Here is a 14,492-nt window from a genome sequence, read left to right on the forward strand (position 1 = left end):
CACACTTAGGGTCATTACGACAAGCAATTTATTTCTTAGCACATGAGTCCCTCCCCTGGTTCCTCATTGGCTGAGTACTACAGGGTTTACATTCTTACCCAGACGTCACCTAAGCAAGCTGTATCGATATTAGGCTTTTAAAAAATATTTGTCTCAATTTTATTGGCTGGTTTAAAACTTTCTCTGCATTTTTTTTTGAAGTGACGCCAGCCCGCTCTTTCTTAATCTCCTTTCCTTTCCCAGTCAGAGTGACTCCCTCGTTCATGTTCTGACATGTAGGCTTCTTAATACCCTTTTGTTTAAACATTAATTTCTCTGGGAATAAGTCACATTAAATTTTATGCCATTTCTAACATAAAGGCCAGCTTATCATAGATTTCACTCATATGAAATGGCCAGAAGAGGCAATACATAGAGACAGAAAGTAGATTAGCAGTTGCCTAGAGCTGGAAGGAGTGGAGATTGGGATTGATGGCTGAGGGCTACAGGAGATTTTGGGGGGTAATAAAAATGTTCTAAAATTGATTATGGCGAATTGTATACTTCAAATTGGTGAATTGTATGATATGTGAATCATATCTTAATTAAACTGTTACCAAAAAAAAGCGCCTAGAGTAACCCTGTACAAAGGCTGCTCTACATGCTCGTTTTAGCATTATTATTGATTCCCTGCAGGGCTCTTCTTCTCCTGGACTGTTCATCGTGGCCTGCAGGGCTTCCCCAGGCGCTGCTCCAAAGGGGTGCTTTTCCTACAGTCACTGCTACATCGCCCAGGGGTCCTCTCTGCCATCAGAAGGCTCCACAGTTCTGCCTTAGCCAGTTTTCTCCCCTCTGTTTCTAAGTTAAAATATATTCCAAGGGCACCAATGCCCACTTCAAAGAAACTAACACTCCCAGTGGTGTGGGGCACTCCTATTTTGTGAAATAATGAAGTGTTATGGCATAGCTGGGAGGGATACCTAAAGGTTAACTGCTCTGCTTCTTTCATATCTGATTGTAATTACCCCAGAAAAGCATTCTTATACCCTTAAAATCTTTTTTTAAATAAGAAAGAAAGTGGGAGGTATTTTCCTTTATTACTTCAGGAATCACTGCTGAGAGTTTCAGCTGGAGAAGAGGAAATGCGGTTTGGAAATGGACGGTGGTGATGGTTGCACAAGAAGGTGAATGTACTAATGCCACTGAACTGTACACCTACAGTTGGCTAAAACGGTACATTTTCTGTGATGTATACTTTACCAATGATTTTTTAAAAAATCACTGTTGCTAGATCCATGGAAACCCAGGAAGGACCTGGAGAATTTCATCTTTGACACACAAAAGTATACATGTTGGGTTTTGGGGAGGAGAGGGGGTGCTCACACGGTCTCTGAAGGCAACTCAGACCTGGGCAGAGGCTCACCTGGGGTGCTGGGGCTGGGGGCCAAGGGCTGCCCCTCCCTCTGAGGCTCCATGATCAATGGAGAATCTTCCCCAGGAGGTCCATGGCCTGTTCCTTGGGCCTGTCTGTTGCCCCGGATGTTGTACATCCTGTTTCTGAAAGGAAAACAGAGAAGCACAAGGCTGACAGCCCTGTCATCCTGCCCTCCCCGCCGCCACTTCTGGAGCTCAAGCCACATCCCCACCAGGTCCTGTGCTGATCAGTCTACTGGACTCAGGCACTCTGCACAATGCACTCCACCCATGCCACTCCTGACCCCCCCACCCTCCTATTAAGCTTGACTCCCCTGCCCAAACCCCACTGCTGGAGTATATACTCCATGAGGGCAGTGATGTTTATCTGTTTTATTCACTGAAATACTTTGAATGCCTAGAGCAATGTCTGAAATATATTGGGCACTTACTACATATGTGCTGAATGAATGTTGAATGGACTTGCCAAACTAACTTTCCTGAACCTTCATCTGCTCCTATAATTACCTGGCTCAAAATCATCAAGAACTCCCTACTTCTGCCAAGAAAAGTTCCAAACATCTCCTGGCATCCTTCTCCCCTGCTTTCTTTCTTTGCTTAGATCTGTTCTCTCTGAAGCCTTCACTGATCATCTCACAGACTCCAAGGAGCTTACTGCCCCTCCTAAATGGGCCACCCTTGGACCAAGTACTTGTCTAGACTGAATAATGGTGTCATTTCTTCAAGAGCTGGCACTAACCTACCTGCGTGCCTGTTGGCACCTGCCACCAGGCTGCATGTGCCCAGAGTGCAAGCTCAGCAGATGTTTGCTTTGCAGGAAAGAACTAGGCAGCACTGAAGGCTGGCCTAGGACTGTGGACCACAGAGAAATTCATCATGAGGTACATGAAAGGACAGTTCAATTGAGTTTATTTCCTCTTTGCAAAGAAATAAAAGTAGACATCTTCCAAAATTAACAAGGAGGAGAAAATTATTAAAGGAATTCACTAGGTCAGTGTTCTTCAAACTGCAGATTATGATCCATTGGCAGATTGTAAAATTGGCTTAGTATCATGACCAGCATTTAAAAAGTGGAATGGAAAACATCAGAATGTATTTCACTTAGAAAGAGCTACTCGTCTGATCTCGGAAGCTAAGCAGGGTCGGGCCTGGTTAGTACTTGGATGGGAGAAAGAGCTACTATTTTGTAAATTATATATATGTGCACTGAACTACAAAATAAAATGTACTTCTTAATGTGGTCACAGTCAACAGTCTGAAAAACACTATATATACTAGGGGGTCATTATTGAAAGGGCAGCAATATCATGGTCAAAAAAGAAGAGGACATGAAAGTCTGTAGATCTTTGATGGGGTCCTGGTTTTGCTATAAAATCCCTGTGTGCAATATATAATTTCTAGCAGTATAGTTCACAAATTACTCTGAAAAAAAAACCCCCTTATTCTGTGAACAGATGCTAGATAAATATAAAACCTATTTAAAAAATACTTAGCTGAATTCCTAGGAAAGGAAGGAAAATCCCTAGGCACTAAACATGAAAAGACGAAACTCAAGAGGGAAGTAATGAGGAGGATCAATGTGTAGACTCAAATAGTCTTCAGCAAATATTCTCTTCTTCCTCTCCACCTCCACGGAAGCAGAGTGCTTCCCTCTCCTCCTGACTTTGGTCATGGCTATGTGACTTGTTTGGCCAAAGGGATGCTAGCAGATGTGATGTAAATTTAGGCTTAAAATGTGCTTGCATAGAGGGCTTGCCCTCTTGAAGAACATGCCTTGGGTAGGTGCTAGTCCATGGAAGATAAGAAATACATGGAGTAGACCTTACCAATAGTGTGGAGTCAAGACCAGGTGAACCTTGCCTAGGTCAGCTGGACTCAAATGTGTGAGAAATAAATGATTATTATATGACATTGAATTTTAAAGTGTTTGCTTACAGCATTATTGTTGTGAGAGCTGACTAGGACATGAGTTTTTCCAGGGATCAACTGTTCTTTCTTTAAAAATTGAGATACTATCAACACATTTGACATATTTTATTTGTCTCATGTGTACAATATATTTATTCAATACGTGTATTATATTGCAAAATGATCATCACAAGTTTAGTTAACATCCATTATCACACATAGTTACATTTTTTTTTTCTTGTGATCAGAGACCAACTGTCAACACCAGCACCCTAGGACACTGGTAACAAGGGAAGAAAGAAAACAAGGTTTTGGACCCAAACAAGGTGCAGAGTTGAAATTGAGATTCTTACATAAATCTGGGACTCCTGAAAGTATATGCCCTCTGTGAAGAGGTGAGTTAGAAAAAAAACTTGCCTGCTGGCAAAATTAAAATCTGGAAAATCTAGGTGAAGGCTCGGGGTGGTCAAAATTTTTTTCTTGTGATATCTTTGGTTTTGGTATTAGGACAACATAGGCCTTATAGAATGAATTGGGAAGTATTTCCCTCTGTTCTTAGAGTTGGTATTAATTCTTTAATGTTTTATAGAATTCACCAATGATTTTATCCCATCATAGATTTTTTTTTCTGGTGTGTGTGTGTAGATTTTTTTTCTCATTACTAATTCAATCTCCTTATGTATTATAGGTCTATTCAGACTTTCTATTTTTTCTTGAGTCAGTTCAGTAATTTGTGTCTTTCTAGGAATTTGTCCATTACATCAAAGTTATCTAATTTGTTGTCATATAATTATTCATAGTATTGCCTTCTAATCCTTTTAATTTCTAGAAGGTTGGTAACAAATGTCTCCTTTTTTGTTCCTGAGTTTAATAATTTGAGTCTTTGCCTTTTCTTGGTCTGTCTAGCTAAAGGCTTGTCAATTTTGTTGATCTTTTCAAAGAACCATCATTTGATTTGAAACTTACTTTTAAAACAAAATTCAGTTTTTTCGTATAGTTGGGTCCAGAATAGGAAAAGAATGAGATTGTACTTTAATGGAGAATACAGCTGACTGGTGGAGGGGAAAATGAATCACAAAGTTAAAACAGAGAAGAAGTTAAAACTCAGCACTTCCAACACCTGACCTTGAAATCTGGGGTGGGGGTTGTCTCTGACTCCTTTTGCTCTGTTATTATTAAAGTCCTATTATAAGGTGCTCTTTACTCCCTGGGCTAATCACTTCCCCTTCCTAGTTCTTACTTTCCCCATCTAAAAGAAAGAGTGTAGTCATATTAAAAAGAAAAATGGTGACCACTAGGGACACCTTTTAGTGAGTATCACTTTGTGTTGGGTACTATGTTGAGCCCTATGACATGTTTCTGATAAACCCAAGCCCCATGAGTTGGAGAGGACCAAGGGCCACATCCCTAGAGCTAGAGGCACTGGCTAGGTGGGGTGCCTGTCATTGCTGCCCACACTTCCCCCTTTCCAGGAACTGCAGCCTCCCCACTGTGTTCAGAGGCTCACAGGCGGTCATCCCTGGGGTGTGGGAAGGTAGAGATACTCCAACTTCAGGGCAGCAAATGGTCTTTAAAACCTATCACACACATCTTCTGGGGATAGGGAGCTTACTAACTACGGACCCAGCCCAGGTGGTCACTACCCAGCCAAACTACTGTGCTTGGAAGAGGCATCTCCATTTCACAGACTTACTGACTTTGCTCAGAGCAAGTCAGAGATCATTTTCTGTGTAGATTTAGCTCCAGGTCTGAAGAACTTGGTCAGCATGGAGGTAAAGGTCATGAAAACTTGCTCTGGAAGGCCATTTATCCTCTCTGAGCCTGAATTTCCTCATCTGTAATGGGGATGATTAGCATGTCTGCAACAAACACTACCTGGGTCCTTCCTAGTCCATGGGCCAGGCCCTCAGTGGGCACTAATAATTCAACTCATTTAATTCTCACACATATGCATTCAACTCCTTTAACCCTCACAACAGCCCAATGAAGTAAGTACTATTATCACCTCCACTGTACAGAGAGGAGAACTGAGATTCAGAAAAGATAAGTAACCAAAGTCACACAGCTAGTAAGTGGTGGGGCTGAGCATCAGACCTGGACATCTAACTCCACAGTGTCAGAACTTAACCATTAACATACCATTTTACAGGTCTGTCCAGACAACTCAGTGAAAGTGTAGAGCATCTAGCACAGTGCTCTGGAAGCTCCCCTACTGTGTTCCCCGAGTATGACCTGGGCTTATGGCAGACCCAACAGCAAGGTCCAAGACGAGCAGGGCAAGGCAGTGCAGGAGACAAGGGCAACGCTGATCTTACTGGGGCCCTCAGCAGCCCAGTTCTCGCAATGCTCCCTTGCACTTTCTGTGGGTTATTACAATTGTCAAGAGGGAAGTAACTGACAGATCCTCTGAAACTTCCTTCCTTCTTGGTGTCTCCATGTTCTCTGTTCCACTTCTGCTGTCTGTGGCCTTCATCAGGCATGAATCTGGCATAACCTTGGTGAGAACCCCACCCTCCACTCCCCGGGTATTCACTGGATGGATAGATGGTTCAGTCTCCCTGACTCCCCACAGCAGGCTCCCAGTACACCCAGGTCTCTCCAGCTCCTCCCTAGGGAAGGTCCCCTGCAGGGTGCCCTCCTGGTCTACTCACTCTGGGGGGAGTGCCCAACCATGCTCCATACCCCTTAAGCTTCTCTTTCTGGCTTCGATCTCTCTTGAGTTCCAGCCACCCCCATCCAAATGCCTGTAGGGTAGGTAGTTCTACCTCCAGTAGCCCTAAAGGACACTCACCTTTTCCCTAAAACCTGCTTCTCTCCTGGGAATACCATCACTACCCTCCTAGCTACACAAGCAAATTCAAACATTGTATTGAATGCTATGCCTGAGTCACACAGAACCAGGCATCTCTAACCCAAGTCCAGTGAACAGTTTATTCTGTTTTTCAAGAAGTCCCAGTTTATCTGAAGTCCACACAGAAAAAAGGCACCCAAACCATATCAGTATTGGGTATAGTCTGAATTCCCAAAAGCATCCATTCCTTCAATTAGAGCAATTACAGTAGCAGCAAATGATACTTATTAAGTGCTTACTGATTGTCAAGCCATAGTTCTAAAGCAGTTTGCATGCATTAGCTCATTTAACCCCCACACCTCTAATATGGTAAGACAAACACACACATTTACTAACAAGTTCAGTAAAGCACAGAGAAATCAAATAGCTTGCCAAGGGCAACAGAGCCTATGACTAGTGGAGCCAGGATACAAATCCAGAAAGCTTAGCTCTGAAGGCCAGGCCATCCAGCTATCTTCTTATAAACTATTTAAAACAAAGGCTGCCAATGGGAAATTATACATAGGCTCATTCTTAAGTGAAAAAGTAGCTGAAATATGATTGACATACAATCAACTACACAGGATAAAAGTGAATAATTTGACACATTTGACATATGTAGATATTTGTGAAGTCATCAACACATTACATTCTGTGCCGTATCAATTATACACATATGTATATAGAAAACGGGGAGGAAAGACATATACCAAAGGCTAAAAATCTCTGGGTGATAGGGTTATGCTTAATTTTTAATTTCTACCTTTCTAGATGTTTCTAATTTCCTAAAGAACATGTACTACTTTCAAATCAGAACAATGGATATAATGTTTTAGCAAAGTACTGATGTGATGAGTGAAAATAAAGCCCCTCAGCCCCTCCCAGGCCCCCTCACTGCAGGGAATCACATCAGATCACTGTACTCAAAGAAGGTGGCTGCTGGCAGTTTGGCCTGCCCCTCAACCCCACTAGCACTTACTGTATTTCAGTTCCCAGATGCTTGAGGGAAATATTCTGAAGGGCCAAGGGCATGGCAGGGACTGGCTGCAAGGCAGCTGCCACGCCTACAAGCCCTGGGGGAGTTTTCACAGGGCACAGGAACTCCTCCGGCTCTGCCGCCTCTTGCTCTGGGGAACAAAGAAAAGCGAAGTCATCCTCTGGGGTTATTGCACTTAGAAAGACTAGATAGGGGGGTGCTACGGGCTCAGCTTTGACTGGGAGCAGGTGGAAAACCCCTTAAGAATATGCAGAACTGCAGATACTTCTACTTCTGATACCCCATCCTAAAAAAGTTGTCTGAAATGCAGACAAAGCTTTAATGAGCCAAGAGGTTCATCCTGGCACTGGTTAGCCTCAAACTGGAAATAAAGATCTGGGAAAAGGTTAAAAAAATCGTGATGCCTTCGGATAATCAAAGTTACTCAACCATTTAAATTAATGAAAAATGCTTAAGAACATGTAGTACAAGCATGGGATAAAATATTAAGTGTAAAGAGACAGATAAAAAATTGGGGTTATAGTATGATCTCAATTGTATAGGAAAAGTCTCACAGAAATACACTTTTCAATCTTAACAGTGGCCAGAACTGCGTGACTGGATTAGTAGTGAATGGCTACTCTCATTATAGTTTACTGTTTTCCCCAAATTTTCTATAGTAAACATGGGTTACTTTGATAAAGAGAAAATAGTAAATATCAAAAGTAGAGGCTTATAAGGAGATTTTATGACACAGGAAAATTTTAGGGCCATATTACTAAGAACCAAAAGGCAAAGTAGGATGTTTTTATTATTATTGATCCAAAATATGTTTAAATAAAAGGCAGATGGGAGGTCATAACACAATGTTAACACTGACTATCCCTGGGTTTCAGAATTATGGCTACTTTTTCTTGTCCTTTCATATGTTTTCCAAATGTTCTGCTTAAAAAATGATTCTCACACAGTGAGTGCTTCAAAACATTTAAGGTTAAGGAAGACTTCAAGGCTAAGGAAACATCATTTGAGGTATAAGAGAGAAGAGATGAAATATTTAGAAGTTAGTTTTGGGTGTTACAAAAGGAAGAAGGGAATTCAGGCCACTTACGGAATGGGATGACCTCAATCAGGCAGCCTGTGGGGCCTACAGGGCAACAGACACCTCTCACCTGGAGCCCTCAAACAGAGAAGGTGAAAAATTTAGGGGTAGAGGAAATTAATGTTTGCACTACATTTCACAAAAAGGGTGTGAGTGCAAAAACATTAAATACAGTGGTGGAGGCCAGGAGAGCTGTTCAATCTCAAAAATTAACTTTGCAATCAAACTTTGCAGACAATACATTTGTGAATTCCTAATAGGCTCTTTCAGATCCAGCAGGCTGGCCAGTACTTGCCAATACCAAGAGTCATTCATCTTAGTTCCTCTCTTCAACTCTTACCAAGTGGGGTGGGCATCTACCCTGAAGTTTCTAGGTGGGGCTACAGAAAGGGAGATAATCAAAGGTGTAGGAAGCTTCAGTTTAAGGAGCAGGGCAGAAATGCACACTTTAGAAAGACCAAGGGCATGGAAGTAGGTGGGCAGGCCAGACAGTGTGAGGAGTTCTGGGAGGTGGAGACAGATTCCTTCCAACTCAAGTGGGGAAGATGTCCTGGTGGAAGGGCACTGGAGCTGGGAAGACTGGAGACAATTTGCAGGAGTAAAGGAGGATCCTTCTGTGTGTGTAAGTATAGGGGTTCTTACAGTTTACAGGCAGCAAGGGGTCCCCATCAGAGCTGAGGATGCTGGGAGGGACCCAGAGACAGGGCTGGAAAGGACAAATGGGAGGGGGTGGCTAGGAGGGGATCTCATCTGGCTGGGACTGTAGAGCCCCCTGGAGCTTTCAGCAGGGACCTGGGCTACAGTTGCCAAGTTGGAAAACCTGAGATTGAGCCATGTTTCTGGGAGGTGCTGTGACCTGCTTGGAAATAACTTTTTCTCTTCCAGCTTCAGGCTCTGCATTTTTAAAACAGGAAAGATACTGTGTATACTGTCTCCTTCAGACTTAACTATGGGAGAATATTTAGAAAACCATAAAACTCCATACTGTGGACATGCATCTTTCAAGTGTAGTCTTTAGTACAGACTTTGAGCTGATTAAAAATAGAGTTTTCTTGTATATCAATACTTTAACCATCTTTATTCTCCCTATTCAGAACAAGCAAAAAAAAGTACAAGTTGTCTAAGATTTTGTGTCTTGGCAAGTACTTCCCTAACTGCTAATATCTGTTTTCCTTTAACTTCCACCTATGGCCCTACATCTACTCTGAGGACACACAGAACTAAGTCTTCGGAGTAAATGTCCCCACTGGTTGGATTCACCAGTGAGAAAACAGCAGCTCAGAGGGTGAGCTTCACAGCCAAGGTAACATAGTTGGTAGCAGAGCCACGGCCTCAAACGCAGTTCCTTGCTTTTCACTGAAACCACGTGCCTTATCAGAGCAGCCTTTTTGACAAGTAGAAGGGAGGGGCGGTCCAGGAAGGCACACACTCCCAGTGCAAAGGAATGTCCACGGGACGGGGATGCCACAGTGAAGGTACTTCCTGTAGGAAACAGACCTGATGACCCAAGGCTCTGGTCTGGGGCCTCCGGGTCCCTCCTCAGCCTGGAGAAATGCCCTCAGTGAGGTGACCACACACAGAATTTTCAGCAGCATTTGTTTATAATTTTCCTTTTGTCTGAGCTGTAGGGGCTGTTCTACCACCAGTAGGAAGAGGTCATTGCCCAACAAAAAGGGCTTGGGCCAGAAGCTCAAGGCTTCCCCAGAGGGTGCAGGCCAAAGGCAAGATGCCTCCTGAGCCTGAGGAGGGGGTGAGTCTGCAGACGAGGGTTCTAATTTCAGTGCTGATATTTCTTCACTCTGTGACCTTAAACAGGTCTCTTGGCCTCTGTGTAAGTTTGTTTTCTTGTCTGTAAAATGGGAATAACATTAACTACCATATAAGATTTCTGTGAAGATAATTTAATGTATGTAAAGTGTAGTGGTATGCGTATTTTTATGATGACATACGTTTATAAAAGTGCTTTGTAAACTGTGTCTTACTTTGGCAACATATTCTTATTTTAAGTCTGTTGGTTTCTCCTTCATCTTTCTTGGCTCTTATGGAGACCAATACTTAGGTCAAGTATAAAATAAAGGTGTAAATGTTTAAAAGCTGTAGAGAACATGCTTTGCAGATTGCTCAAGGGCAATGTTAAGACACTTTTTATAGGATGACATGCCTATGACTCAACGTCAGGTGTGAGTCAGTTGATTTTCATTGCCCTGGGAGCAGGCCCCTGCTTCCTCCCAGGAAGGGCGGAGACTGGAGAGGTGGGGCCGCTGCTTTAAACAGCTGATTCAGGACAGCCAGCTTGCTCAGGACTCCAGAAATGTCTTCCTGGGTGGACTGGGGAGAGTTTTGCAAGGGCCCTGTGTCCGGGAGGGTGAAGGCTTGCTGTGGGATGAGAAACGCATCAGATGAGAAGGCCACATCCCTGCTTCCTGCGTCTCCCACCAGCATCCACCTGGGGAGATGGGTGCCCTGATTCCCTTGTCACGATGGAAACCCCCTCCCCACTCCCCATGCCCACAGCAGGGGCTGGTCCAGAAGAGGACTGTGCTGAACCAAAGCCACAGAATTCAAGAACTTGGAAAGGGTTCCACATAATAGAAGAAGCTGCAGGATCTCAAAGCCATTTTGGTTTCAGACACACAGGAATTCTGTTACTGGGAAGGTTTCTTGTTGCTTCTAGTCTGAGGCTAACTGATATCTGGCAGTTGTGTGACCTCAGGTTGCAGTTTTCTGCACAGCCGGGGTTGTTTGGCTCCCTGGCAGATGGGGAGAGGTGGAGCAGCAATAATAAGCTCTTTCCCAAAGAAAGCCCTTACAAGCATAAAACACCCAGAAGATTCTCTGATGGAATTACTGATTATTGTTAACATTAAAAATGAGCAGTTATTATAATAGTAATAATGTATATGTACACATACAACGGTGATATTATTAAGACAGCTAACACATACTGAGCACTTACTACGTGCCTGGAATTACACTAAAGGTTTTACATTCTTTTCCTCCTTTAATTATAAAATTCAGTGTATTCTCTCATGCATTAACTCTACAAATATCCAATGTGCCAGCCAGGGCACCTGTTCCTGGTGACACAAGTGACAAAGACACGGCACCCACTCTTGAGGGCCAGTGGGCAGGGCCCAACAAGGACACTGTCATCAGAGCACACTGTGACAGGCCTTCCTAGAGGCACCTGAAAAACGTGTTGAGGGCTCACAGTATAGCTGGTAAAGTCCCGGATGGCTTCTGAGGGGAGGTCAGCAAGAGGAGGAGGTGGCACTGGAGCTTGGCTGTACAGGAGAAGCAGGAGTTGGCAGGCAGAGATGAGAGCAGATGCCTCTGGTGCTGGTGAAGTGTACAGCACGAGGCAGGCGCCCGGGAGCAGGAGGGGAGAGATGAGGAAGGATAACCCTGAGTACTGGGCTAAAAAGAGGGGACTGGGGTGTGGTGGGTCGCTACTGAGGGGCAATGGAGCTCAGCCGCTCATTTTAGAAAGCTCACTCTGCTGCAGAGAGGATGGGTCTGAGGTGGCAGGCTGGGACACAGGGACACTAGGGAGGGGGCTGCTCTGGTTTTCTGGCTAAGAGTTGTGGCCTAACGCAAGGCAACAGAAGAGCAGAGGGTCTGGGTCTAAAGTGTATGCCAGAGGGCAGACTTGGCCAGCGCTGGGGACTGACTGGACTGGCTGACCTGGATCCAGCAAGGGGTGAGGGTGGCTCCCAGTTAACTGAGGTAATGAAAGGTCATTTGGAGAGGGAACAGGAAATGGAGGAGAAGGGCCAAGGGCAGATGGGTAAAACATTCTAGATGGGTACAGAGGTCTAGGAGGTGCTTGGCTGAGTCCTGCCCTCACCCATTCACCTTCCTCCTTAACTGAGAATGAGGCATAGTAGGCATGCAGCAGCTCTGTGCCAGGGCCCTATTCTCCATGCTCCTGCAGGGGCAGCTGTGCACAGTCTGTCCTGATTCTAAAACCTGCCAATCATATTTCTGGCTGTAGCATGGGGGTGGGAGGGTATGATCGCCAGGACTCCTCCATGCTGGGATGTTCTAGGATTTGAGATTAAGAAACTTCATTTGTGCACCACATGGGGGTGAAGGAGTCTGCATTAGGGGAACACCAGGGATAAAATCACTGATTGGCCCAACTCATAGCACAAAAGCTTTTGTGTAAGAAGCAACAATAACTGCCCTTTCTCATCAACCTTCCTCACAGCGACTCTGTGAAACTTTCATTTCTTGAGATCTCCCCATAATAGTCATCATAATAGCAGCTGACATTTATTGAACTCTGACAATGTGTACCCATTGTTCCAACTGCTTAAGGTATATAGATTCATTTCATCCTCATGAGAACCCTAAGAAGTAGGTATAATTTATTAACCTAATTTTGCAGGGAAGAAACCTGAAGCTCAGAAAGGTTAAGCAACTTTCTAAGACTGCACGGGATTAGGAATTAAACCCAGGCAGCCTGGCCTCAGAGCCCATGTTCTTGCCCTTGATGCTATATACTGTTGCCCTGATGTGAGTCGCATCCCCGACTCTCTGCTTCTTTAGCAGAGGGCTTCTCCTACTCCCAACAGGAGGTAAAGGTTTGGTCCCTGAGAGCCCTGGGTGTGTGGCAGGAGGCAAGCCCACTGGGTACCTAGCTCGAGGTGCAGGGTGGGCACATTCCCAGGCAGGGCAGCATCAGGGGCGGCGGGAGGTGCAGGCGGGCTGTTGTGGAACTCCCAGCGCTTCATCTGCAGCTGCTGCAGCCAGTACAGCATCACCTGCCGGGTGGCGGCCTGAGAAGCACAAGGGTTAGTTGGTAAGGCCTGTGCCCAGCGGGTGTGGGATGTGGAAAGGTCACGGGAGGCTTGATAACTCTCTCCTTCCCAGAAAAAAAAAAGTCACTGCAGATGGGTGCCCACCTCTGAAACACCACATGCTTCCTGGCTGCACAAGGTAATCAGGCCTTCATCTCCCACTCAGAGGTTCCTTAACCTTTCTGGGCCTCAGTTTCCTCATCTGTACTATGGGGATGACAACACCCATAGGGTATGAGGATGAAATGAGGCAAGGAAAGTGAAGTTCCCAGCATACTACCTGACACAGTAGGTGCTCAGAATGTGCTCACTGGATAAGGAATCTGGAAGAGCTAAGAGAGAGGGAAAGAGCTTTGATATTCTGAGGTGCGTCGGGCCCTGGTACTATCACTTCTTCCCTGTGCACCATCTCAATGTCTTAGCTGATTTTTTGGGAAATGGGAGAATCCTTTCTGGCGTGCACTGAAAACATGGATATGATTGGGAACATGCATTATGTCACCAGATTCTCCAGGAGGAAAGCAGGGCAGGAGTGATCAGCCCTTCGGCAGATGGAGAAACTAAGCCTTTGCAGTCGGGGCAGGTGGTAGTAGCTGGTCCCAGAATGTGGGTCTCCCACTTCTAGACCAGAACTTTGTTGTAGTTTATGGCCAAGAGATTGTGGCTTACATAAAAAGGCCTGGGATCAGCTGGGCAGGGAGGCCAGGCAGCTTGCGGGGAGTGGGTGGTGGGCCTCCCAGAGCTGCCCCAACAAGGCCACGTGAGAACGGCAGGCTGCCGTGACCAGGGCACGCACCCCCTCTCAAGGGGCCCACAGGACAGGTGTGCACAAGGCCAGGGCGATTGAACGAGGCCCTCAGCCTGTCATGGAGTTACCACATAAGATAAAACGATGCCCACCAGTCTTCTCTTTCTATACACTTTTCCTGAGAAATCTTAGCCCCTCGCAGAGCTTCACCAAGCCCTTGTGCTGACAAGCTCCAGCCCATACCCAAACACCTCATTTTATTAATTCACTGGACAAGTGTATATTGAGAACTATTATACATATCATGAGACAACACAAATGGCCCCTATTCTCTTGGAACTTAGAGGAGTCTACCGAGGGGGACGGACAGCTGAATGTCTACAGTCTCCTTCTCCTGGGTTGCCCCCTGTCAGTGACAGGCCCAGCTGGGCAGTCAGCCAGTCACACAGCCCTGCCCTGAGTCCGCCTCACGTTCTTCCTCCCTCACATCCCTAGCCACTCCCATTTGTCTCCCTCCCCACGGTCCCAGCTTTAGCTCAGCCATCATTTCCTCCTGTTCACCTCCTGATGGACCCCCTGACCACCAGCATGGCCTTCTAATTTGTTCTCCACCCAATACCGAGGCTGAGCTTTCTACCCATTCTCAGCTCACGGTGCTTCCTTGTTTAAAGCTCTCGGACAATCTCCCACAGCCCACACGACAAGGTTCTAGCTCT

The 14,492-nt window shown here is 45.2% G+C and overlaps 1 protein-coding gene across 3 annotated transcripts in view; it reads right to left on the reverse strand.

Annotated features, from left to right (window-relative positions):
* Window positions 1–14,492, reverse strand: part of TBC1D2 (TBC1 domain family member 2) — a 44,546-nt gene that overhangs the window by 27,849 nt on the left and 2,205 nt on the right. For 2 of the 3 annotated variants that reach the window (XM_036888314.2, XM_036888313.2), the window contains exons 2-4: window positions 12,866–13,007; window positions 7,131–7,278; window positions 1,403–1,536 (exon numbers count right to left, since the gene is read on the reverse strand). In XM_036888314.2, coding sequence (XP_036744209.1) covers window positions 1,403–1,536; window positions 7,131–7,278; window positions 12,866–13,007 — 424 coding nt within the window. The remainder of the gene's footprint in view (window positions 1–1,402; window positions 1,537–7,130; window positions 7,279–12,865; window positions 13,008–14,492) is intronic. The other variant, XM_036888316.2, reaches the window with a different exon arrangement.

The sequence above is a fragment of the Manis pentadactyla genome, chromosome 3, assembly GCF_030020395.1.
Source record: "Manis pentadactyla isolate mManPen7 chromosome 3, mManPen7.hap1, whole genome shotgun sequence".
NCBI lineage: Eukaryota > Metazoa > Chordata > Mammalia > Pholidota > Manidae > Manis > Manis pentadactyla.